Source organism: Manduca sexta, chromosome 25, assembly GCF_014839805.1.
Source record: "Manduca sexta isolate Smith_Timp_Sample1 chromosome 25, JHU_Msex_v1.0, whole genome shotgun sequence".
NCBI lineage: Eukaryota > Metazoa > Arthropoda > Insecta > Lepidoptera > Sphingidae > Manduca > Manduca sexta.
The window spans coordinates 16,544,853-16,570,732 of record NC_051139.1 but is presented as its reverse complement, the minus strand read 5'-3'; the positions used below and the strand labels follow the sequence as shown (position 1 = coordinate 16,570,732).

At 38.0% G+C, this 25,880-nt stretch overlaps 1 protein-coding gene across 1 annotated transcript; it reads left to right on the top strand.

Moving 5' to 3' along the window:
- Positions 1 to 963: 963 nt before the first annotated feature.
- On the top strand, positions 964 to 17,617 carry LOC115448319 (tripeptidyl-peptidase 2). The gene is made up of 25 exons (XM_030175729.2): positions 964 to 1,169; positions 1,253 to 1,384; positions 2,673 to 2,859; positions 3,173 to 3,323; positions 3,688 to 3,851; positions 4,352 to 4,595; positions 4,719 to 4,849; positions 5,065 to 5,227; positions 5,317 to 5,387; positions 5,501 to 5,640; positions 5,984 to 6,161; positions 7,252 to 7,417; positions 7,890 to 8,053; positions 8,400 to 8,578; positions 8,963 to 9,180; positions 9,717 to 9,828; positions 10,261 to 10,383; positions 10,931 to 11,086; positions 11,387 to 11,475; positions 11,835 to 12,070; positions 12,297 to 12,408; positions 12,681 to 12,753; positions 12,979 to 13,064; positions 13,367 to 13,538; positions 13,863 to 17,617. The coding sequence occupies exons 1-25, from the start codon at positions 1,005 to 1,007 to the stop codon at positions 14,070 to 14,072; spliced, it is 3,822 nt and encodes a 1,273-aa protein (XP_030031589.2). The 5' UTR covers positions 964 to 1,004; the 3' UTR covers positions 14,073 to 17,617.
- Positions 17,618 to 25,880: the final 8,263 nt, after the last annotated feature.

Below are 25,880 nucleotides of genomic sequence, written 5' to 3'. Positions count from 1 at the left end.
CCGAATCGCCGTAGTTATATATTTTTTTGCAAAGCCACGATCTTGTTTATCCTTGTCACCAACGTGTCGCAGTTGCAGTGACAATAATATTTCATTTATTTCTCTTTGGAATAATATATTGTAAATAAAAAAGTTTTTTGTTAACATATATTTGCAAGAAAAAAATATCTTTATATACTTTTTTAAGAGAATTTATAAACCACCGAACCAAAAAAGCATATTTTATAATATTACTAGAAACTAAATCTATGTTATTGTATAATATTATACCGATTTTCGCATAAATGGTGCGACAGACTTAAGGCGAAGATGGGTTGAAGGAATAACCACTGTAAAAGTATCATAATTTAGCAAAAAAATTCTATTTTTTTCTAAAAATCGCCCTTTTGATTTTAGAATGAGTATAGTGAGTTTATATTTACGATAGATTTATATAACATCGCGGACTTTTCTATACACCTATAAAAGTAAAGAGAAGAACAATCCCACCATTGTTTTGTTATATTTCAAGCAGCGTTTTCATTGAAAACACCCAGTCTGTTCGATTGTGTCCAACGTCTTCAACGATCATCGTCATATTTAAAAAAAATATATACAAAATATTAATTGTTAATGATACACATATGTTACCTAGAGCTTCCGCATTATTGTATCCATTGGTGATCGAATAAAAACCGTATTAAAATCTGTTTGGTTCAGACTGACAGACGTGGGAACGTAGCGGTCATAATATTCTCTTTAGACGTGGGAGTTAAGGACTCGTGAGCAAAAACCTGTTGTACTACTTAATTACTAATATTAATATTAAGTTTGTGAAAGTAACTTTAAAGTTCACACAGTGAGTAATAGGTACTTATTATTTTTTAAAATTCAAGACATATCACATATGTATAAAAAAAGAAGGTTCGCTACATCTGTGACTCTGATATTTATTTTGTTAGCAACATTTTAATGCCATGATATAATTTTTTTCGATTTCAACACTTGACATCGGATCATCAAAAATGGCAGACGTCCCGATCGACTGTGACTTCCCCGTTTGGGGATTATTACCAAAAAAAGAGACGGGGGTCGTCTCATTTTTAAACAAATATCCTGTATACGATGGTCGGGGCACTGTTATAGCAATTCTTGATTCGGGCGTCGACCCAGCTGCAGAAGGTCTCAAGGTATTTTTTCTGTCTTGTCACGTTTGTTTGGTTGGAGTTTTAATGTGTTTTCCATCGATATTATAGTATTGTTGAGCTTGCAGGTGACCAGCACGGGTGAGACGAAGGTTATAGAGAGGTTCGACTGCAGCGGCTGTGGAGATGTTGACACTAGCACTGTTGTAAAAAAAGTTGTTGATGGCTGTGTAACTGGCATTACTGGCAGAAAATTAAAGGTAAAAAACTCGTACGGGTGGGTTCCTGTAACCGTAGAACGTTGCCTTTTCAGACCAACATTCATAAAAGTGGGGTTGGCAATTTTCTATATTAATTTAATAATGTTAACAAAGCTTGTATTGTCTCAAACTACCAATCCGTCTTCATTTATGTTCAACATTGACATTGTATTTACGTTATGATGAGGTAAAGTATACATATATGCTTATGTATCTTGCTGTATAATATAGAGGGTGTGTGAGTGCTTATTTGTCCCATATCTACATCCTCTATTACAGTATGAAGGTATATTTTCAACTAAAAGTTAATTCTATGTAAGTTAATGCATTTAAGGGTGTGAAAAAAATTATTAAACATATAATGTCAATATTAATAACATCATAGATTCTTCCATACAAATGGTAAATAAAGCAACTTTATTATGTAGTATTTGATATGTTACTTATGGACAACATCCACAATACTGACAAAAAATCACACATTAAAATGTATTATATGTGTATATTCACTTCCAAAAAGCCGGTATAATTGTGGCAACTGCCGAGGGGTAATCATCTGTCATCAGTGGACATTCTATTAGACCCCACTTCACTTATCATCAGGTGCAGGGGGTAACATTGTCTTGCCTGTATAAAAAAAATACACAGAAATATGAGTTGGGCATAGGAAAAAAATGTTTTAACAAATAGTCATGGTGTGCTAAATGGTGAATAGTTAATTGATTTGTGACCACATTCAATGTGTCAATATCCACCATCTGATAGTTAATGTCAAGTGATGTGTGCTCTGAGATGAGTTTCTCCACTCAACAAATCTTTATAGTCTGTCTATAAATTATGTATTTTACAGTACTTAAACACAAAACAAACTACATTAATTATAATTCTACTGATTATCACTAGTCATTTCTAATATTACATACTTCTAAGAAAAGTGACATGAGGAAAAAGTTTTAATATTAGAGTTATGTTTTAAAATAGGTCACATTTATACTGAGATTATTATTTTTATCTTAAAGACTATACCAAGAAATCTTGATGACCTCAAGTGTGTCTGAATTAAATTTTGATAAATAAATGAGGACATTTAGGTTATTACCAAGTAAATGAGTCATATGTGTTTGACAGAAATAGATATTGGATTTGATTTGTTTTCACATGTTTTGTAGCAGGCAGAACTAGTGAATCAGTTTAATTAGTTCAACTGATGATAGGTGGTTTCTAAGAAGCTCATACATTTAAACCTAACTACACAAAGAGTAAATAAAATATTGACCATTTTTTGCAGATCCCAGAGACATGGAAAAATCCATCAGGAGAATGGCGCATAGGTGTAGTGCACCCATTCAGCCTATATCCCTCAAAACTGAAGGAGAGAATACAGGAGCACCGGAAGGAGCACATTTGGGACGTAGGACACAAGCCCGTATTCGCAGAGGCTAACAAACAGTTGCAGGATTTTGAAAATGATGTTGGTTAGTATCATTATGGTTGTTGAGCCAGTTGTTGCTGCTTGATAAGCTTTTCAAAAGTGAGTTGAAAAGTTTTAAATGAATTTGAAAAATAACTCAAAAACAATGTGGAGAGACATGGGGCATAGAGTAAGGCACACTGCCAAGCTATATAATGCTATGTAATTTTTAAATATCATAAGACATATTATCATTTATAAGGCAAGCAAAGTGGTAACATTGTTCAGAAAGGTACCTTTTACAGTAGATCTGACACAACTTTAGCTATTTGTTGCAACATCTTACATAAGATTTGTCATTTCATATTTTTGTGCAGTTTCGAAGAATTCAACGTTAACCACCGAAGAGAAACTGTTGAAGGAAGAGTTGGAGGCGCGGGTGGAGGTACTGCAAACTGCCGAGAAGAAGTTCACAGATCTGGGTCCCACATATGACTGTGTCCTCTTCCATGATGGTGATGTTTGGAGGTATGTCTGTTTTGCTATTTGTTTGTTGACATACATCTCTGAAGCTACTGGACGGATTTTCATATAGTTTTCACAGGTGGATACAGTACAATTGCGAGCAGAGTATATATAGCATTTGTTTTATTGAAATACGGAAAAGTACATTAAAATGAATGTCTTTTTCGGGTTTTAACGCTGTTTTTTTTTATTATAATTTTCTCTCGATTTCTCGAAGACTGCAGTCTTCATGGTCATGAAAAGGAATGAGTCATTGGTATCCGAAAATTCAAAATTACAATATCTACATTTTACAATTAAACCTTTTTATTTATATTATAAGAACAGTTGTAATTTTAATTTGATGATTAATAAATGATGTGCGCAGAGCGTGTATCGACACGTCGGAGTGCGGCTCGCTGTCGGCGGGCCCGCTGCTGGGCGAGTACAGCGCCACGCACGAGCATGCGCAGCTCACGCCGCAGGACGAGATGACCATCAGCATCAACGTGCACGACGACGGCGACACGCTGGAGATCGTCGGCATGTGCTGTGAGTCACTTAAAGTATTCAGACGACTTAAGGTAGATTAACGTCAACTTACTTAATGTCTCACCATAGTAAATTCCGCGCTAACGTTATTTTTAGTAATCGATAACCTTTTCGAAATTATGATAAAAATAAACATATGTCTAGAATATGTAGCCTTCACTTTGTCTATATTTTTTTATAATGTGATTTTTATTTTATTATCCTTTAAAATATCCCTATCAATGGGTATTTAAGTAACATGTCGCGGTATTCATCACCATCTCATCAACATAACGTCGGGGTCACGACAGTAGAGGAGCAGATAGTTGCTTTCCTTTATAGAGATACCATGGTCAGCCAAGTGCAACATATGCCTGACTGGAGATCTTCCCCTTCAATAGAGGAACACTACCATCTATTCCTCTACAGTCTACAAACATATTAATGTTACATTTTCAATTGTCACTTAACATATTTTAAAACGTAACAATATTGATAGAAGTATTGCCCATGTTTCCCAGCGACACACGGCACGCACGTGGCAGCCATAGCCTCTGGTTACTTCGCGGACGACCCCGCGCGGAACGGCGTCGCGCCCGGCGCCAAGCTCGTGTCCCTCACCATCGGCGACGGCCGGCTCGGCTCCATGGAGACCGGCGCGGCGCTGGTGCGGGCCTGCATCAAGGTCATGGAGCTCAGCAAGAAAATGAGGATAGACGTCATCAACATGAGCTACGGCGAGCACGCGCACTGGGCTAATGCTGGGTCCGTTCATGTTCTCTTAGCTAACACTAATCAGTAAAACTATTGTTAAAGTTAGTTCATCAATCTTCCGCATGTCAGGATAAATAAAATGGTTTCACCTGGATTGTGTTGGTGTGATTGCAGGCGTATAGGTGATATAATGCGGGAGGTGGTGCAGCGGTACGGCGTGGCGTGGGTGGTGTCGGGAGGTAACCACGGGCCGGCTCTGTGCACGGTCGGAGCGCCGCCGGATATAGCGCACTCAGTGCTTATTGGTAACTATACTTAATGAATAACAATTACTACTATTAGTAATGGATACTTACGTGTTTTAGTTACTTAGGGGTAGTGTACCAATTGTCATGTAAACCTTTATTTTTTGTAGCTAGCTTGGGATGAAATACAATTCGTCATGAGTGCATCAGTTATTTTGCTAAACAAGTGTCACTGTATGCGGTCCATTTTAAAATGATGTGTACCATATTGTAAGGCGTGGGCGCGTACGTGTCGGCGGAGATGTCGAGCGCGGCGTACTCGCTGCGCACGCGCGCGCGCGGCGGCGCCTTCAGCTGGAGCTCGCGCGGGCCCGCCGCCGACGGCGCGCTCGCCATCAGCGTCTGCGCGCCCGGCGGCGCCGTCGCACCCGTCGCCAGGTACTCACCCACTATTCCACTGACACATTCACTCACTGACTCGCTGGCTGACTCACTCACTGTATTCTGACTCATTGTTTATTTTGCAGATTTACTCTTAGAAATTGTCAATTGATGAACGGCACTTCAATGGCGGCACCACACGTCGCCGGTGCTTTAGGTGAGTTTGTGTATCCATAATCACATCAACTTTCAAAGACTAAGGGAAAAATAAAACTAACACCAACAATTAGTCAACATTATTTACAAAGTGAGTGATTACATTATTTTCAGGCGTACTTATATCCGGTCTGAAGGATAAGAATCTGCCGTACTCTCCATTCTCGCTAAAGCGCGCGCTGGAGAACTCTGCCACAGTGTTGGCGCACGTGGAGCCGTGGGCGCAGGGCTGCGGACTGCTCAATATAGAGAAGGTGAGTCTGTCAGCTACATTGCACCAGGCTATTTTACATAAAAAAACCATACTGTACACTATCAGATGGAGGCTGAGTTGCAATCTGTTCATAAGATAAAATGTAAATCGCTTTCTAGAGGCAGTTGTTCATTGTACAATGAATATTTATTAGGAAATGCATAATATCAATCGTTGAAATAGTTAATTGCAAGAGTATCTCGGCAGTCGACATTATAAAATTTGGAATAGACCAGTAATCTAACAGTTGTCTAATAAACATAAAATCTGGACTTCCTTCATTTAACATTAAGGATAAAAACCAGGCCACTACATAATTGACAATCTCTGCCAACCCGTTCCAGGCATTTGAGATCCTGACAAACTACCACAACCAGCCGGAACGGGACGTGACGTTCAGCATCCAGTGCGGGCCGGGCAACGGCAAGGGCATCTTCCTGCGGCCGCGGATCGACGACGTGCCCAAGGACATCAGCATCACCGTCGAGCCGCAGTTCTTACACGACCACGAGGATGTGGAGAGTGAGTTAGCCTATTATTAAACAATGAATTATAATACCATTCCTGTATTATAGAATGTCTCACTGGACATCGGCCTTCTCTACTACTGAGATGGTTTAGGCCTATTAATATTATAAATTTGAAAGTCTGTTACTTTGTTATGGACGCAGTATATCTTTTTTAAATGGGCACAGCGAAGTTACGCCCTGCAGCTGATGGTAAGTAGAGTGGCGCCCAATAGTCGTTGACATAATTATGCGGGTCTGTTGAAACTGGATAGCAGAAAGCGACACATTTATGTGGTTCACTATGGTGGGGTTTATCACCTTGTGTACGGTGGTCGCTATTCGGGCGGATATCACATATATGCCATAACTAGCAAAGTAGTGAAAAAGTCATAGATAAAATCCTTTACGAGTATATTTTGCATTTCTTAGAGAAGAAATCGTTGTGCTCCATCAATGAACAGAATATGATAAAGTTGTGGTGTTGTAACTATGGTATGTTATGTTTCTAATTACGTATTTAGTAGTTTCTGGTATCTAGTAGTACGTGAAAGTTAAGTGAAGTATATTCAAATATTGTTGTCTTTATGAAATTGATAAAATTTATTACAATTTAGATTTATATAAGTGAAAATTTCGTGCGTAATATTTTTTCAATTGTGGTATGTACCTACTTAGGTATCAAATTGAAAGTAAAAGTTCTGTATAAAGTAATATGAAATATTATGTAGTAGTATAATTTGAGTACAGAGAATTATATCGTGATATATTTTATTTGTGTCTTTAGCACGAATATTTACGTTGTAGTATATATTGAGTTGCATCAAGTAAGTACATTTCTATACGTAGTTTAAACAGCGCTTCGTGTGAGCCTATTTGGAACTAAAATATGAGAGCAATGAACATTGTGCGAGTGTTAACTTTGGATAATAAATCGTGTAGCGATTGTGTGTCAAAATGTATGGGAAAGAGTAGCACGATTTTTTTGACTTATGGTGAGATACTTAAATGTTAAGTGACACGATATGAATATTAAGTCGGTATTTTATAATTATTGTTGGTAAAATGACGAGCAAGAGTGCATTGCGTTTGGTTGCGTTGTGCAGACAAGTCGGTGGCGGCGCGGCAGATCGCGTTCGGCGTGCGGCTGGCGCTGAGCGGCGGCGCGGCGTGGGCGGGCGCGCCCGCGCACCTCGACATGATGAACGCCGCGCGCCCCTTCAGCGTGCGCCTCGACACCAGGCAGCTGCCGCCCGGCGCACACTTCACCAGGTTATACCGAAACACACATACTTCTTGCTCAATTGCTTTGATTCCATGTGTGAAAATATCACTCTAAAAGTTACAGATGCACTTTCTAAATCCTTTCTAAGCCTTCTTTTAAGTAAAAAAAAAAAATGAGTTTACCAATTAGGTTTATAAATTAATAGTGTCTGAGATAGGTAAAGTATTGAGTTACCATCATGGTTACATTAAGTAGATCTGTAAATTAAATATATATATAGCTTATATATTCGTCTATAAAAAGTACTTACGCTCATATAATTTATCAAGTGTAGACTATCGACCTTTAGATATAAAGATAAAGCTTGACCAAGAAATAAAAAAAACTTCATTTTGTAAAATATCGAACTAATTTCTTGTGCTAATAGTGTTAACTTTGAAAAGAAAATGCTAAACAGATATTAATTATTCTGGTCAAGCTATAACGTAGATTCTCACTAGCAGGCGATAACTGTTGCAGTATAAACGCGTACGACGTGTCGTGCATCGAGAAGGGCCCGGTGTTCCGCGTGCCGGTGACGGTGCTGCAGCCGCAGGCGCTGCTGCCCTCCGCCGCTGCGCCTGCGCTGCACTGCCGCCAGGAGCTCTTCAACACCGCCGACATACGCAGGCACTTTGTTATACGTCAGTATTATCATTCACCACACGATAGCGTCATAATATAAGCTAAACAGCAGTTTATGTATGAATGAATTATGTATCATTATTGATTTCAAAACAATTAACTTTTGCTCAACATATAGATGTATGCGTCGAGCTGTGCTAACTTACTTTTATTTGTACACGTAATGTATCTTAATAGTTAAATATTCAAATCCATTATGTATGTAGGCTTTAATCTTTAGTTATAGAAAGATCTCGTTGGTTTACACGAAAATTGTAATTAATATTCAATTTGAATGATCTGTACATCTGTTTCCATAAATGAGTTATAAATTTCAATTTCCATTTGTATTATGTTATGTTCCAGCTCCGACGGAAGCCACGTGGGGCGTGCTGAAGATCTCGACGGAGGACAAGGAGAAGACGGGTCGGTTCCTCGTGCACACGATGCAGATCCTGCCGCGCCGCAGCTGCCGCTCGCACGAGATGCAGAAGATGGTCAACGTCACCGCAGAGGCGCCCACCGTCCTGCACTTCCCGCTCGTGGTCAGTACATTATTCACTCCTTCGTTCTTTTACTCATTCATTATTGATACATTGGTGCATGTCTCCCGCCGTCGGTGGTGGCACTGTGTAGTTAGGTTCAGCATGTTATTTTGATATATCTATACTATTATATAAAGCTGAAGAGTTTGTTTGTTTGAACGCGCTAATCTCAGGAACTACTGGTTCGAATTGAAAAATATTTTAGTTTTGATAGTCCATTTATCGATGATGGCTATATATCATCACGCGTCAATAGGAGCGGAGCAGTAATGACATGTTGCAAAAACGGGGAAAATTGATTACTTTTGAGAGCTCCCGTTACGTGCGCTGCATAAACGGTTATAATGTAATGTCTTCAATCTTAAATCAGTACCGTGTTTCCAGGGAGACGTGACACTGGAGGTTGTCCTGGCGAAGTACTGGGCGAACATAGGCGACATGGTGGTGGACTACTCGATCGAGTTCCACGGCCTGAAGCCTGACTACGGGCCGCAGCTGGTGATGTTCGCCAGCGAGGGCATCAAGTCGGTGATGATTAGCTCGCTGCGGCTCGAGGAGGTCCAGCCATCGGCTCAGTTGAAGTACTCCGAGCCTGTGTATAGGTCAGTTGGGGTGGATTTTCGATATACATAGTGTTTTCAATCGGTAAGGCGTGTAGTGTCATCAACTGTTTTAAAAACCATAGATACGTTTCCTAACAAATATCTTCCCCTATTCTAGATTAAGTCTATTTGATTCAATACAAGCCACCTGACTTCTTATGTAACCAATCAGACGTTTAGTTTCTAGCTATCTCCTTTTTTTATTAAAGCGTGACAAAATGACTGCACTGTACCTGATGGTAACCGCAATGCGGTCCAGATAAAGTATCGAATGGCAACAGATGGGTATCTTATGCCATTTGACACAATCATGCCGGCCTATCGAGCAGCTTCTTATTATTATTATTCTTTATATATTAGTAATTTATTAAACAATGAAATTGCACTAGTGTAATCAGATAACTTTACTCTACACCAACAAGCATCTGTTGATCTAAAATAATTTTCCACCTTGGCATAAAAAATACATATACATAGTCACAAATATTGAACATTGAAACCTATAGTGCATTGTAATAGAGTTGTAATTTGCGCAGGCCATCAGAGACGAAGCTGACGCCGCTGACGGCGCGCGACGTGATCCCGCCCAGCAGGCAGATCTACCAGCTCATCAACACTTACAACTTCCACATAGCAAAGGCTACGGATGTCAGTCATTTTATATTTATTATTACATAACGTCAAATTAGTAATGAGAGATTTACGAGGGTAGAATGGAATGACGAGATGTAGGTTGTAGTTGCGAATGACGCCCCCATTTTGCGAAGTTTTACAGTATCTCTGTACGTATTGGAACTTGAGAGATCTAAAACAGCTTTATTAAGCTTAGTTTAAAACTCACAACTATGTTTATACTCTAGCAATATGGTAACAATTATTTATACATGCGACTCTTCTCAAGTATTGCAAACATCAAAATTTGCACAAATCAATTTGCAATGATTGCTTACATGATAAAAATTGTTTGTTAAAAAACTTCTGCAAGTTTACTTGCTAATTTACAGCTTATTTTACCCAAAATTAAAGACATTATCGTAATATTGCCTGTTTCTATCAATAAACATTGTATTCGACGTGTAGGTGTCGCCGATCGTGTCGCTACTGTGCGACATGCTGTACGAATCGGAGTTCGAGTCGCAGATGTGGATGTTGTACAACAGTTGTAAACAGCTCATGGCCGTTGGAGATGCCTATCCGTCCAAAGTGAGTGCTTCCTATATTTTAATACTAGCTTTTGCTCGCGGATTCGCCGGAAGGAGTTTTCCAGGATAAAAGACCCGCTATATATTTTCCTGGGATAGAGAGTAGCCTATAATGTTTCCAGTGTCTTAAACTATCTCCATCCTAAATTTCATAAAAAATCGTTCTTTAGAATATCGATAACATACAGACAGACATAAAAGGGGACTTTGTTTTATAATATGTATAGATTTTCTACTATTCCCAGGGAACCACGCATCTGATGGTATAAATTTTGCTGACGATAAACGTGTCGTTCGACGGTCCTCGGAATAATATCTGCCTCTCATACTGTAAATCTGATCATGGACCTATCAGGGTGGGTTTTTCTGCAACGTCTACTGTTAATTTCAGCTTCATTTGGAGTTTCCCTTCAGTTAAAATGAACACAACGGAGGCTAGATTCTATTGCAGTCTTTTTGTATTAAAAAAATAAAAATTGTGTCGATCAGTCTATTTAATATCGATTATTTATTTTTTATCGATATTAATGATTTACATTGGTTCACAGTACTCAGTAAAGTTAGAGAAAGGCGACTATGTGCTGCGGTTGAACGTGCGTCACGAGTCGCGCACGTTGCTGGAGAAGTTGCAGGAACTGCCTGTCGTGATACAGCAACGGTTGCAGCAACCGATCACGTTGGATGCGTACTGCTCGAGAGCGCAGGTGAGGTCTATGTTATTTAATACATGCATAATTAGATTCTTTTTCGATATTTTATGGAGTGTAAATATGTCACAAAAAGATGGTATATTCAACTATAAATTGGTTATGATTAATCTATTTACTAAATTGTAGCCTATTTGGGCTTTGAAACTCGAGGTTATGGGTTTTAATTTTAGACCTGGTAAATAAAATTTGTATGGGTTTTTGAATATACTTCGAGAACATGGAAATATAGCGTTTCTTCGTGTGCATTGTAGTTGCTGTTTGGTGAGATACAAAGTAATATTTTTTTATTTCCAGGCTCTCATCGGCGGCAAGAAATTCAGTTCAGCGTCGCTGCCTAGCGGCAAATTATTACCTCTGTACTTCACCGCAGTGCCTTCAGACAAGTGAGTGCTGATTAAAATGTAAAAAGAAATAGTTTAGTTTAGTCCTTAGTGTTTTTTACTGTCTATCATGTGGTAGTATACATGGCTGTAGAAGATTTGGGAAGTCTTAGTTTTGAATTTCAGGTTAGGCAAGACAAGAGTAAAATATATTATGTAAATTGGAATGTATATTCAAAGTTTTGTTTTTGGTGGAAATTGCTGCGGTTATTGTTGGGCTATTTTATTAAAACATCGGTTCGCAATTGAGGTGGTTTTCAGAACGGGCAGAAGAGAAAAGGAGGTGAAATATTTGCATGCCTTTTTAGTCCAATATTAGTGCAAGCAAGAGGTGTAGACAGTGAGGTGTGCGTGTCGTGCAGGGTGTCGCGCTCGGGGCTGTGCGTGGGGCACGCGCTGAGCGGCTCGGTGTGGCTGGCGCGCGACGAGGCGGCGCGGCGCGCCAGCGGGGCGGCGCTGCTGTTCGCGCCGTGCGAGCCGCCGCGCCGCGAGCCGCCGCGCCGCGAGCCGCCGCGCCGCGCGCCCGCCCGCGACAAGCGCGCCGACGACTACGCGGACGCGCTCGCCGACTTCTCCGCCTCCTGGCTCGCCAAACTCGGTGCGCTAACCACTACTTAACTACACATTCACACGTTTTACACTGTTAGTTATATTCCCGATACTGTCTAATGTATTATTTTATTTATCTTTCATTTACATCATCATTCATTCAATTAAGCACCCAATCAAATTATCTCATATACACGTTGGATTATTATTTTTTTACTCAGTCATAAACAAACTCCTTGTCAACTATAATTACAACTATCCATTTTCAACTACAGAAGGCGAGAAACTAGAGCAAGTGTACGAAGAACTGGTGGAGAAGTTCCCCGGATACCTTGGCGCACACGTCGCCTACCTGCAGGCACTGGATTCGCCTACGGACCCTAAAAAGTAAGAATTTTTCAAACACTAACAAAACAACAGATCTACGTTGTAGCCATATTTTTTAAAATCCCAATATACTATAATATTTTCTTTAATTGAAATGTTTTTTTTTTAAAATTATATGAAAACATTTTATATTATTTTATATATGTAGTTATAAGTATAGCGTGTTGCGTACACACCCTTGTCGATGGGCTAATAAATTAGTGCGTTACGAGCCAGCGTTTGTTTCACTCGTATCCCATATTGCATACTTAACACATTTTATATTATTTCAGACTACCTCATGTAAACGAAGAGCCTGACTTCACCACAGCGTGGTGTGAACAATTAATAGCTATTGCAGATAAGGTACGCATTCATTAACATAATATTAATTCTTTTTAGCTAGCGATATGACAGCTTATAAAAATATAAGACAACATAAATTACTATTTAACACCATAATAATATGATAGTATGTTGTGTGCTGACAAAGCTTTGCCGAACAAGTTATGCAAGCGATGCGCTTCGATGGATTCTTAATGCAAGAAAAAAATAAAAGTATATAACAGTAAAATGTATCATATTTTCCAGGTAATAAAAGCGATAGATCAAGACAAGTTGTTAGCGTATTTAGGTATGAAGAATGACACGAGGAGCGACGCTAGTAAAATTAAACAGTGAGTGATTTTCTATTTATAAATACAATGCACACCAACTCAACTAGTGGTATGAGGTTAAGCAACCTCACGTGACTGTCATTCGCTTCTAATGACGATGATGCATAAGCATTATTAATGGTGTGTTAACTATTGTTGCCACTATATTATTGTCGATAAAAGATATTGTACAGCCACTTACGTTCTCTCTGGTTGTACAACACCATTGCGAGTAAGAAAATATTATTTGACTATTGGCAATATCAAAATCGCCAATAGATCTGGACCCATTGAACGTCAAAAGATGATGACGATGTTTTTAGAGAGCAAGAGAAGCAGCGCGGGCTGGTGGTGGAGGCGCTGTGCCGGCGCGGCACGGCGCTGTGCCGCCTGCACGCGCTGGCGCAGAGCCCGGCCGCCAGGGACAAGCTCGCCGACGCGCTCCACGACAACATCAACGACTTGCTCAAGTTCACAGACCTCAATGACGCCAAGGTACAACACGCACTATGATAACATTATCAGGCATTTTTAATCGGAAATTTTGGAATAAGACAAGAATAAGTGTATTTCTTTACTCTGATTCGTACATATGCTCTATCAAATCGAAGGCGATTATTGAGATCGTTTATCAAAGTTTAATTTCCAATACTTTCATGGATTCATTTCAGCCGATAATACGCAACTGATTTACTGACTGGCTAATTCACTTGTCTACTGACTAATGAACTCGCTGAATGAGAACACTAGTCAGTAACTAACCTAATTGTCATATAAGACTTACTAGCTTATTCTATAATTATTATTTAAACCTCCAAGGTCATAAACTACGGCGTCTGGCACTGCTTCACGCTGAAACAGTGGGGCAGGGCCATCAAACTCCTCACGAAGATCCTGGAGGACCGTCCGTCCAAGGAGGTGGAGGAGCGGCTGATCGAGGCGTACAACCAGATCGGCTGGCATCATCTGGCGCGCATCACCGAGGCGACGCTCCCAATCAAATACCCCTCCACTTACAGACCCTTCTGAGGGGTGGGAGTGACATAGCCTCCACTTAAAATGGGTACAAAGTTGTTGATAATTCAATAGTCTATTAAGGTTTACGTCCGTGGTTGGAACGTGTTTTAACATCATTTCTAATTCAAGATGAAACTTTGGGTACAGCTTTGCAAAGGCCTGAACGTGCGATAACAGACATGTTTAAGAGGGGTTCATTAAATATAAACGTGATTTCACGTCCGTCGTTGTGGGTAGTTAATGTTCGTATAAAATGTCAGTTCTCCACAACCTACATTTTGCCCGTTTGTGGCCAAAACAAAATGTCTGATCGTAAACATTGTAGCCAGTGTAACTACTGCACATAATAAGAATTAACATCATATGTCTAAGGATGGCGAGCGCAGTGGAATACCAAACAATACTTTGTAATTTAAGGTAATGGATGATGTACTGTTTATGGGCGGTCATTATACCATTAACGGCAAGCTCGTCTCGTCATTCAAAGCAATAAAAAAAACCGCACGTTCAGTCCACGGTCCGGCCACGCCACGTGCGTATTTTTAGTCATACGGTTTGTCAGCTTATTGTAGGTGTTTGAAAGTATAGCAGTTCGTTGGATATTTACAAAAGGGGTGAATATTGCTTAAATTATATTTTTACAGTGCTAGGTTATGTTGTTGATATTTAAAAATATATTTGCTGGGTAGTGGGAGAGTCCTTCACTTACGTATCACGTCGGCTACAACGTAGGCAAGTTCAAAGGAACATGACCCTATTTATGATTTAAAGGGATGACAAGTTCATATAATATGACGCAGTGACAGTTCCATGACAAGTTCTGAATAGAAAAACACTGTTCTAAAATTATTCAGATATTTTGTTCAAAAGTAAAAATGCATACATATAAAAATTTCATATTATTTTATCCTCACTGATTTTATATAATTTTAAACATATTTACATACTTCCCAGCTCCTTTTCAATTAAATCTATAAAAACAATATCTAAGTAATTAAAAATAGTAATTTAAACTCAATAGTATTTAATTTGTACCCATTTTCAGTAGAGTCCGTGTTGTGTTAGTTCACATTGTTGAATGTCAGGAATACTTGTGTTCATACGCGCGATGGTCATACAATTGGCTGGTCTTGGGTGCCGCAATTTGTATATGATAGCAAATAATATTTGTCCCTTTACAAATTACATTTACAAACGCTCACTTCATGAGCAAGTATTGCAACTAGTGGAGTTGTTTGCGAACTTGTAGTTCGCTCTGAAGTTGTCAATAGTACCTGCGCATGAGCATCCATTGTCCGTATAAGACAATGACGTGGCCGTTGTAACTTCAGAGCGAACTAAATATTTGGCGTGTGCTATAAAGCCACGAATTTTGATATCAATACCATAATTTCAAGTCAATTAAAGTTTCCGATATTTTCTACGATATACTCCTGTATATTTTTTAGAGTTAATGATACTCGGCAGTAGTCACGACGCTTTTCCACCATCATGAATGCCGATAGAACACAAAAAAATGTATAGCAAAATTCCCATACATATTTTTGGTTTCTTATTAGCGTAATTGATTATAGAAAGGCGTTTTGGCTAGGGCCTCTGGTACGTGAGTTCTCATGTGAAAACGCCTGTCAATCGTATGAAAATCGCGCTACATAAAATAGTATTAGAATAGTGCTGTTACGGGAAACAATAAAGTAAATAGCTTGTGCATATGTCAGTGAAACGGTGCTACACACGAGTGCTTAATATTAGTTTACGATAAAAAAAAATAGTCCAATGCTACGTGCTTTTGCTTGTGGGAGATGTTAGGTTTTAATTGAAATCTTATTTTTCTACGTAATCTTTATTTTATTGTTTCTGGTCAGTTTTGCCTCGACGGTTATTCTAGACCAGAGTAATGGATTGAATTTCAAGGCTTTTTTATCAGTTCGATTTTTTAAGTATTTTTTATTTTGTGAATTGATGTTATGATGGATGGAAATTATTTTAAATTAAATGTAACGAAAATGACGTGGTCAGCATCAAAGGAAGTTTCTGGGAATGGCTGCTTTTCTTATCCGAAATTTGATGGCCTTTTCTCTAATTCACTAATAAAATTGAGATTATTTCATATTTCATCAATTAGAATTAGGGAAGATTAGATGAAGATCTTTTAATTTCGGCTGTAAGATGGAAGGGTCTTTACCAGAAACTAATTTACAAGTTGCTCAGCAATAATCGCATTTCTAGACAAATCTTGTGGACAATTCGATGTAAAGCGGTCGACGCGAGAATGAATTGCGTGATGTTTTTACTAAAATATAATTTAATTCGTGTGAACTCATTTTATGTTCCTTAAAAAAAATTTTTTTTTGATTTTTTATTTTGAATTTATGTCATATACGTAACGAGAAATCTCTACTATCAAATGTTACAGTGGTTTCAATTAAAAAGTCAATTCGAAATAGTAACAAAAATTGAATGAAACGATACACGTTACGATTTATCGGTGCGATATGATTCATTAGATCGTAAAGATTTCTCGTGTTGACAATTACAATTACAAAAAAAATACACTAGTTGTTTCGTAAAGCAATGTTACATGACTTTCAAAAACATACACAGAATGGAATAAGGCTCGTTTTTGAATAGAGTTGTTTTGAAAGCCTGTAAAAGTTACTTAATTTTGGTTTGTAATCAATCCAATCGGTGCTGTAGTTAGCTTAATTCCTCAAATATAGAAAATATTTATATTTTTTTACAGTGAGAGTACTTAAAATTTCTATTATGAAAGTTTTCCCAACTCCTGAGAAAATCTAAACATTTTTATATTTTGAGCCTATGAAAATGGCTGAAAGCATTTTGATCCCCTTGGAAATCCTACAATTACGTTAGTAAGCTTTCACCTTCGTTTCATATTCATACTAATCTATTCACCACTTCTAGTTGAAATCTAGTGCTTTTAGAACTAATTTAGCTTAAATTAAGTAGTAAATGGTCGCTAAGAACTGAAAAAGTACATTTATTTTGTAATAGTTGGTACGAAATAACGCTTGGCAAATTCGCTATTTCGCGTTTAGTAATTACGGTAAGCGAAGATTTTTTTATTAAATAATTTAGGTAGACTTGGTGAAGACACGGTTCAGGCCCTCAGTTGCTTTTCCAATTATATCTTAGGTCTGTATTTTTCTTTCACCGTTTATTCGGTGTCGAATTTCAAAGACTTTTCATCGATCTTAATAAAAAAATGGCAATCTCGCCAATAAGTTCCAATTTTTGGACACAAGGCTCTAACATTGGCTATTGAAGCTTGAATATGAGCCTAACAACTTAGGTCAACAATTCCTAACATTGGCCAATCAAGTTCCAATATTGGCCAACTAAGTTCCAATATTGGCCAATTAAGTTCTAATTGACGCAATATTTTATTTTAACCATTCTAACGAGTAGTGGGTTTGAATGTCCACGAAATGTATCCCTAATTGGCTGGAGAGAGCGCTCGCGGCGCTGTTAGCCGGTAAGCGATGTTTTTTAAACGATTTGTTTATAACAATGACAAATAAATGATTATTTGATGATACCGTTTTTTATTACCCAATTGATAATATACATAATATATACCTACACACTCACCCCCTTAACCCTTAACCAGCCTCGGTGGCGTAGTTGAAATTGTACACGGCATGAGTAGAACTACCTCGCTGAGGACTTGGGTTCGAATCCCGGGCCGGGCTAAAATAATTGTTGCTGGGTATTTCCATCTTAAAAAAATTGTTTGTCCTGTGCTTGATCTCTCTCAGGTCATGTCGGATTGCCTTCTCACCGGACTATGAGACTGGAGGAACAGAGAGTGCACCTGCGCACTCCTGACCTGTCCTTTTCGGAAATTCCAACCTATAGATAGGTAATTCATTGTTTATTTACGAACACAATCATTTATTAATGACTGCTTCTCTACATTTATTTATTTATTATATATAAATAAAAACATAAGGTAAATACTGTGTAAGGGAGTGAAATTAGTATTGTAATTAAATCACATACACACACGGTTTGACCCAACCACCCCTAGCACGAATACCTAATAAAGAATTGCGCCAAATATTATAGTAAATAGTGCAGTGCCGCTAAGTATTTGTCTGCAACTGTTAGACAATACTATACGCTAAAAAAGAGATTCGTGCTGCCGATATCCATTTAGTTTGAGTTAATTAAGGTCGCACAATTTACTATTCGAATTATACACGCGCAAAATGCTCATGTTGCCGCTGGGCAAGTAGTAGCAGCAGTAGTAGCTGTACTACTGCTCTATTTAAGTTCGTGATACGCCCACGCTGTTAAAATTCCCATACAAAAAATTACTTAAGTAAAACCATGACATAGGTATGCCGCAATCTAAAAATTTGTGCTTGCTAATGGCTGTGATCTATGGCTAGATAAACGATTTACTACTCAAAGTTTACATGCGCTCAATTTTCATACTGCCAGTTTTTAGTTCCAAATACATGCAAGGGGCGCTTTTAAAAAAAATATTACTTATCTAAACGTTAAACGTAACTTTCTCATCACGGAAATATTCACGCTAGCAGGAATGTTATATTACATTTTATGTATTTTACGAACAATTATTTACCAAATAATTGTCCGTACTAATATTTTTAATTCAAACCTCTACTAGTTCCTGAGATTAGCGTGTTTAAACAGTCTTCAGCTTTATATAGAAGTATAGATTAAGACTAAAGTGATTGTAGATATAATGATTTCACACAATATTGTCCCTATTGACCTCCGTTCATAACAGTCCACGGTACTATACCTATGTTAGATTACTTAACAAAATAAGTTGTTCATTTGCTATTGGCAACGACGTAGTCAAAAGAAAGTTGAAACATTAACATGCGTTAAAATTACTCTATCCTCAAATTACTACACACGGCAGTGGCGAAGGCTCCATATAGCTCGTTTCCTGCCGGCTTCCCTTCCGTAATTTATGTAAATCTATCACTAAAACGATTTCCAGACCGTATCTATACATAATATTAGAACCTACAAGTTGTGTCGGGTCCCTTTCAGAACACTTCATTCGCCAATGCTACACAGCTAGCTGTCCGCAACAAAATCCACTGGTTTTTAAAACGATATAAAATGCAGAACTGAACCGAACAATGCGAGCAATTCCCGATACATATAAAAAGGCAATTAACAAGGACACTAAGCGCCGTGTTAAATACCTCACTTTGCATACGGAGTGGCCCAAATCGCCACCGCTCGCCGCCCACCGCGCTAAAACATGCAAATTGCCAATTATGCCCGTGTGGTACTATTGACGCACTACGACCTATGCTTTTGTATCTGGACTTGTGTAGAAATGTAATTTTCGAAAATCAACTAATTAACTTGCTTTTTTCTATCAATGACAAAACACAATTCACGCCTTGGCCCCCGAAGGGGTTTGGAGAGGTGCACGCACTCATTTTCCTATGATCTGATAGGAGGCGAGCGTAACGTCATAACGGACATAAATTCTAGACTCATTACTTTTCTCGACTCGGGATTTGAATCCGGTACCTCAGGGCAGCAGTCCTAGGTGCTGCAATACAGCTACAAACAAACACCATTAGGGCTTTTTCTTACAAATCAACCAGAGCTATCTTTTTTTTTAATTTTAGTAAAATAAACTTGATCTTCTTACTTCAAACTTTGCTTTACATGGTATTCGGTATTTTACAAAGATGCTGAATAATGTTTTAAAGAAAATGAGATCTAAATTAATCTTCAACATGGCGTTGTGCCAAACAAGTAATACCGTGACACGCTAGAACAGTTCATATTAAGTTATGTGGAAATTAGTTATAGAAGGTATTATTAAAATTACCTGTAGTTGGCGCAGCGACGGAGCCGTGGTCATTTTGTAAGCGAGGCTTGTAGCGATTGTCCACGTCTTCGTGAAGGAGAAACGGTTTACCAAATGCAACCATAGTTTTACGAGTTTATTTCATTTACCTAAAGTAGTAGACCGTTACGATAGTAGCGTGTTGCCATTTTTGGTAAAAATAAACTAAGTATTTGAAATCGGAGAATTTAAATCGCGCCTTTTTGTGATTAGGTGTCTCTAGATAATGATATTTGGCAGTATCAATGTGTTGTTGAAGATAATTATATCTGTATTTTATGAACTTTATTGGAACTATAAACATTTTTAAACTGCGGCGGTATTAGGCACGCTCTGGCGACTGTCAAAGGAAACGTTAGTCGATCTTGAATAATTGTGACAAATCGAGATTCTCAGTATAATACTAATAAGACTAACAAACGATCATTCTCCATTAGATTGTGACCAGGCTAATTGCAGATCTTCCCTATCTATACGAACACTATGCATCCGTTCCTATATCATACTATAGCTAAACGCCTGCAGCGACACCGCATCCCCACTACCGGGAAGCGTACCTTGTTATTATTCACGGGGCACACCGACTCGGGATTTAATTAATTATAAGATTACTGTCAACGCTGCCAGTTCTGATAACAAAGTGCCGCCGCGATTACACCTCCCTCGTAAGCCGATATCTGCCGCTGTCGCAGAACATGCTGACTTTGACGAGGCCCATCCAAATCCTTTTACTAATGTGCTCACGATAAGAATAGGAATGAATTTCTGGCATTGTGTTATCTCAGCTGGCAAAATGAATGAAATATAACGTTTTTATAATAAAGTAGGTATTTATAATTCGCTTGCCTTATACTTGTTAATGCAATGAAGAAAACATTAAATTATATTTTGTCTATACAACGGAATTCACAAAAGCATTTTGAAATTAGTGGTGTAATCAAAAGCGTTACTCAGGGACGCAATTACTAAAGAATTAAAAATGGCGTCGCGCGGGAACCGAAACTGCGCGACACGGCGGAAGATATATTTTTAATTAATTGTAAGATAGACGGTGTTGCGTCGCGGTCGCTGGCAACACTGCGCGTAATCAACGCCTCTGCAGCGCCGCAGGAAAGAGGCGACAGCGTTAGATGGTTTGAGAACACTGTTGATGTTAGAAGTGGGAGCGAACACCTTATCATCTAAGTTATTTAGGTAACTAAGGATCCAGGTGCATAAAAAATTGTCCCCCGGCCCCGTGTATCAGTGATGATATCCGAGCCGATGATTCGGAGGTGAGCACAAAGAAGGTCGCCGTTTTTAATTTTTTATCTTTCACAGTTGGTGACTAAAAAAGGTCTTGCGACAGCTAAACTCCCGCACGAGGCCCCGGGCAGATGCCCCTTTTGAAATCTTCACAAGTTCAGTTTGAAGTTTAGGTATTAGTCAGGGTTTTAGGATCTATAGTCTCGGAGGCCCTGATGCTACTGCATCGCCTGCCCTTACGGTAGCCATACTCTGCATGTATGCTGTGAAATTTGCAACCTTCTGCAACTTGAACCAGATCGCAAAATGAGAGTCGTACTAGCGACTCTGCACTCAGATGGCCAGTCTAAAATTTAATTAAACTATTTAATTAATTCCCACACGCGCTGCTGACCCCGCGTTTTTTTCTGCGCACCCCACTTAGGCTGCTTAATGATACTGCGATTGTTCCTCTGACAATCACGAAGAAACGGTGTGTAGCCATTTTAGTAATTGTAGGGTATAGGATTTTCTTTTATCTTGGGTTTTAGACTATGTGATGATAAGTGTTCTACTTCTATGCCCATAACTGCCTCCAATTCGTGTTTAGCTCAACCATATAATTGAATATTGGGTGTTGACAACTCGTTGCCGAATTTTTATATCGAGTGTGTTTTAATTATTTTAATCGTAGTGTTAAGTCTGCTGGAAAACCTAGTAATTAATTTAAATAAAAATAATATACTGTCTGAGAATATAGGAAAGATTTCGTACATAGCATCGATTTTATAAACCTAATTCGATTTAATATTTCTAGTGACAAATAAAGTTTACGAAAATTAATCTTTGTAGACTATAATAACTCGTATTGAAGTAGATGTTTAATAAATGCACGTAGGAGAAAACTTAAACGGTTAAGTATTTTTTTATACATGTACATTAAAGTGTTCCTACTGCACGTGATAAGCGGAATGGAGTCCAATAGAATACCGACTGACGAGAGACGATTACTTCTCGGTAGTCCATATAATAGGGGACCGGCCTATGCTTGATTTTGTACATTATTTTGTATGTAATGGTTAATAATACGAAAAAGAAGCACTCCTACGAAAACTGCATAAAAATTAGTCGAAAAATGAGCGAGTAATTTATATTTAAAATATTGTAATGCGTAAAGTTGGCGCGATGTGGGGATATCGCTTCATTTCTTTCTTTCGCACGCGTCGTAATTCCCGATGACGTCATATGTGGGTATTTCGTCTCTTTTCTGTTTCTTGTTAATTACCCTTTCCACCGAAATTCAAAGACTTATATCTTGTTGATTTTTTCTTGGATTTTAATAATTCCTTCTGTATTATAATTTATATTATGTAAATATTTGATAATAGTAAAGAACGAAAATGAGTCCGGTACCCTATTATTATGCCGGCCTGGTGGAACCGGGTATACATAGGCTGATCTCAGAACACGACACACGTGGGGCACTATGGCGGGTTTTAATACCTTGTGGACGGTGGTCGCTATCACAGGCGGACATAAAATATACCCTACCACCAGCAAATAAATTATTATAAACAATAAAACTGCGTTTGTATCATAGCAGCTAAACAACTTGAGCCAAAATGCAATTTCCGGTGAAAACATTAGGGGCAGGTTAAGTCTGCTACGTGCATCACACCTTGAAGTTACTCGAATACATTTCTTTCGAGCAAGGGCGGATCCAACTTTCAAGTCTGAGGGGGTCATATATTCTAGTGATAGTCAGTTAGTCTCGTAGATATATTTAATAAAATATTCATTTTAAAAAAATATTAGTAGTCACCTAGACCCAGCCAAGGGCGGTCATGACCCCCAATGACTCCTCCTAGATCCGTCCATGCTTTCGAGTTCAGTATCTAAAGCGAGACCCTGAGAAGGTAATCGTATTAACTAAGACATAATTACATCATACAAAACTGTGTTTTCATTGAGTTAAACCATATTTTGGAACATGCATTTTTTTATATTAAGTAATTAGTAATTACTCTTCACTGCCCCAATGGCGTAGTTGTATAGCGAGTGCGATACGATACCACTCGTAAGGATTCGGGATCGATTCCCGGGTTGGGGTTTTGTGTCCAGTATGGTAATAACCTCGCCTCCTATTACATTATAGGGCGGAACAGCCATGACAAAAATCTAGTGCTCTGGTTCTACCTCTATCTAAGCCTACGAAGAAATCGCGTAGATTACCTTAGTGATGCCCTATATTAAAATTTGTCGATATATCGATATATATATTTGTCAATCAATACGGTTTAAATGGCGGTAGCTTCGAGGATAAAACCATTTCATGCATATTGCGTTTTATGTTTTAAGCATTCTATACATTTTTTTTCAAGAAATTTCTAAAATACAAACTTGAATGGCAACGCAAGTAACTGTCAACAGAGATTACATGTACGCTACTCTCACAATATATTGTTCAACACTCAAAGGAATAAACACGTTCGCTTCATCACAGATATTTGTAACAACATTGTAAAGAAGCACCCTCTTTGTAAAACAAAATGAACTTTCAAAAAGGATGTTTAACTTTTCTAACCGGAAATTACATATTCGCGTTATGAAATTTAAGACAAGCCCGCGGCCCCGTTGCTGGATGCAGCTGCTCCCTGACGGAATCAGGGATGGAGTCGGTAATTGTAAGTGGCCATAACCAAAGTCAGAAATAGTTTATCAACAGTGTAAATTAAGCGAGTTAAGAATGCAATGTACATCATAGATTGAAGAAATGAGAAGTAACATATTTTTTTATAATAAAATATAAATACCTCTATTTTTAACCGACTCCAAAAAAAGGAGGAGGTTATCTATGTATTTATCTAGCTTAACTAACAATTTTAATTAGGCGCCGACTTTAAAATTTGTATCCAATGTATACCTGTTATGTGAAATTATTTTTTGGTGTTGATTTGTTTTTTGAAGGCGGTTTAATTTTTTGATAAAATTATTTTTATTTCGATATCCTTTCTTAGTTAATCAAGGAGTTGCAACTTATTATGTTTTAAAAAATATATTAATGTTTATAAGTATTACGATTCTGCTCTATAATTTGTGCGTGGCTGTTAAATATTATATAAATTTTGTCAGACTTCTCTCAATTCGTCTCTGCCCACAGTGGTATGGTAAGCTTCATCCTACAATTTACTGCAGCGGCCCGGCGGCCCTGGAATGCATGTTATGATATTTTAATTCTTTCTTTATTTTATTCGTTGAAGAAACTTTAAATTAAGTGTCATGTAAGCTGTCGAGTAGACAATCCTCTCTAGATTCTGATGCAGAATTACAGATGCTTTGCTTTGTTGTCCCTGTGGGGTTTGTGATGCATTTTTGTAAGCACGTAGATTTAATTATATCTCTACAGTTTTCACATTGGATCATGCCTAATTGGTTACAGAAATAGACAATGCGTTAAATGCCAGCCGCCAAGACACCCTAATTCGCATACAACAATTTATAATCTCCAGAATCCCGGGTCATATTAAAAATATGTTTAAGTAGGTATATATTTTATGCCGCAACATCAAGCTATTTAAGTCCTGGCACGCGTGTTCCCTCCTATAACATTGTTCTGTAACAGAAGTTAAAAAAAGTAATCAGGTAAGTATATAATTGTGACGACCGTAGAGACTATACATACGAATCTATTTCCCATTATTTATTTTCCATCATTCATTTGCCATCGCGTGGAGTTATTTTCCGCGCCAAAATAAAAAAAATACGCGAAATCTACGTATAATCAATGTATATATTTTTAGGCATAAATATACATAATAATAGGTTTGTAGACTCAGATATCTCCATTATTTCGTTGCCAAATCCCGAGATTAAGGACATCCACCCGACGCCTAATGATCACTCCGATGGCAGCGTCTGAATAAAGAATGGTCATAAAACCAATACAAATTAATAGGAACAGAGACGCTGGACTGAGGTTCCCAATTGATAAAACGATTTAAAACCGATCAAGAAAAATGTTTTGTGACAGAAACGTCTGTCCATTTGTATATATAAATAAATGTGTGTATAGTTAGGGGGACTCATTCCTTCTACGGGGGCATATCTGACTTTTAGCAATTACGGGCGCTCTAATCGGAAGACAGCTTTAATGGCCGTATAGGTAAATAATGTTTTTTTTTACTATTTTACCTATATGACTATCAAGGTCAATTAGAAAGCCCGTGATTGCAAAAAGACGGGTTCACCCCCTTAGACTGTGCCCCTCTGGCTATATGTTTCCTAAGGACTTTAAAACGATGAAGCGATTTTGATAAAAATTTTAGGTAATCGGATTAGCCCAAAGGTGATTTTTTTTTATTTTGTTAACGAACGTACTACTAGAAGTCATTTGGCTATAGATAATACTTACTGCTATCCATGCGATACCACAGACTTCATTGTTCTAAATAAAATAAATTATTTCTTGAAGTTGTTAAATGGAATTCAAGAATTGTTTTTCTTTTAAATAAACATTAGTAATGCTTGATTCATGATTATATCATTATTTATTCAACGAAGGTAATAATGACTTTCTATTGTTTTTGCGTTTAACTCAGCTGCTTATTTATAGAAGTTAAAATTCATACTACGAATTTTCTCTTGAATATTCATTTTAAAAACTCATACCATTATAATACGCAAAATTGTTTCGAAAATAAATCAAATTTACTCAAGAGAAACAT

What these genes read in the sequence shown, in the direction of transcription:
- LOC115448319 (XM_030175729.2), top strand. Translation starts at nt 1,005, where the DNA reads ATGGCAGACGTCCCGATCGACTGTGACTTCCCCGTTTGGGGATTATTA. An exon ending in CAGCTGCAGAAGGTCTCAAG is followed by an intron (nt 1,170 to 1,252) that starts GTATTTTTTCTG and finishes TTGAGCTTGCAG; the next exon opens with GTGACCAGCACGGGTGAGAC. An exon ending in CTCCTGGCTCGCCAAACTCG is followed by an intron (nt 12,071 to 12,296) that starts GTGCGCTAACCA and finishes TTTCAACTACAG; the next exon opens with AAGGCGAGAAACTAGAGCAA.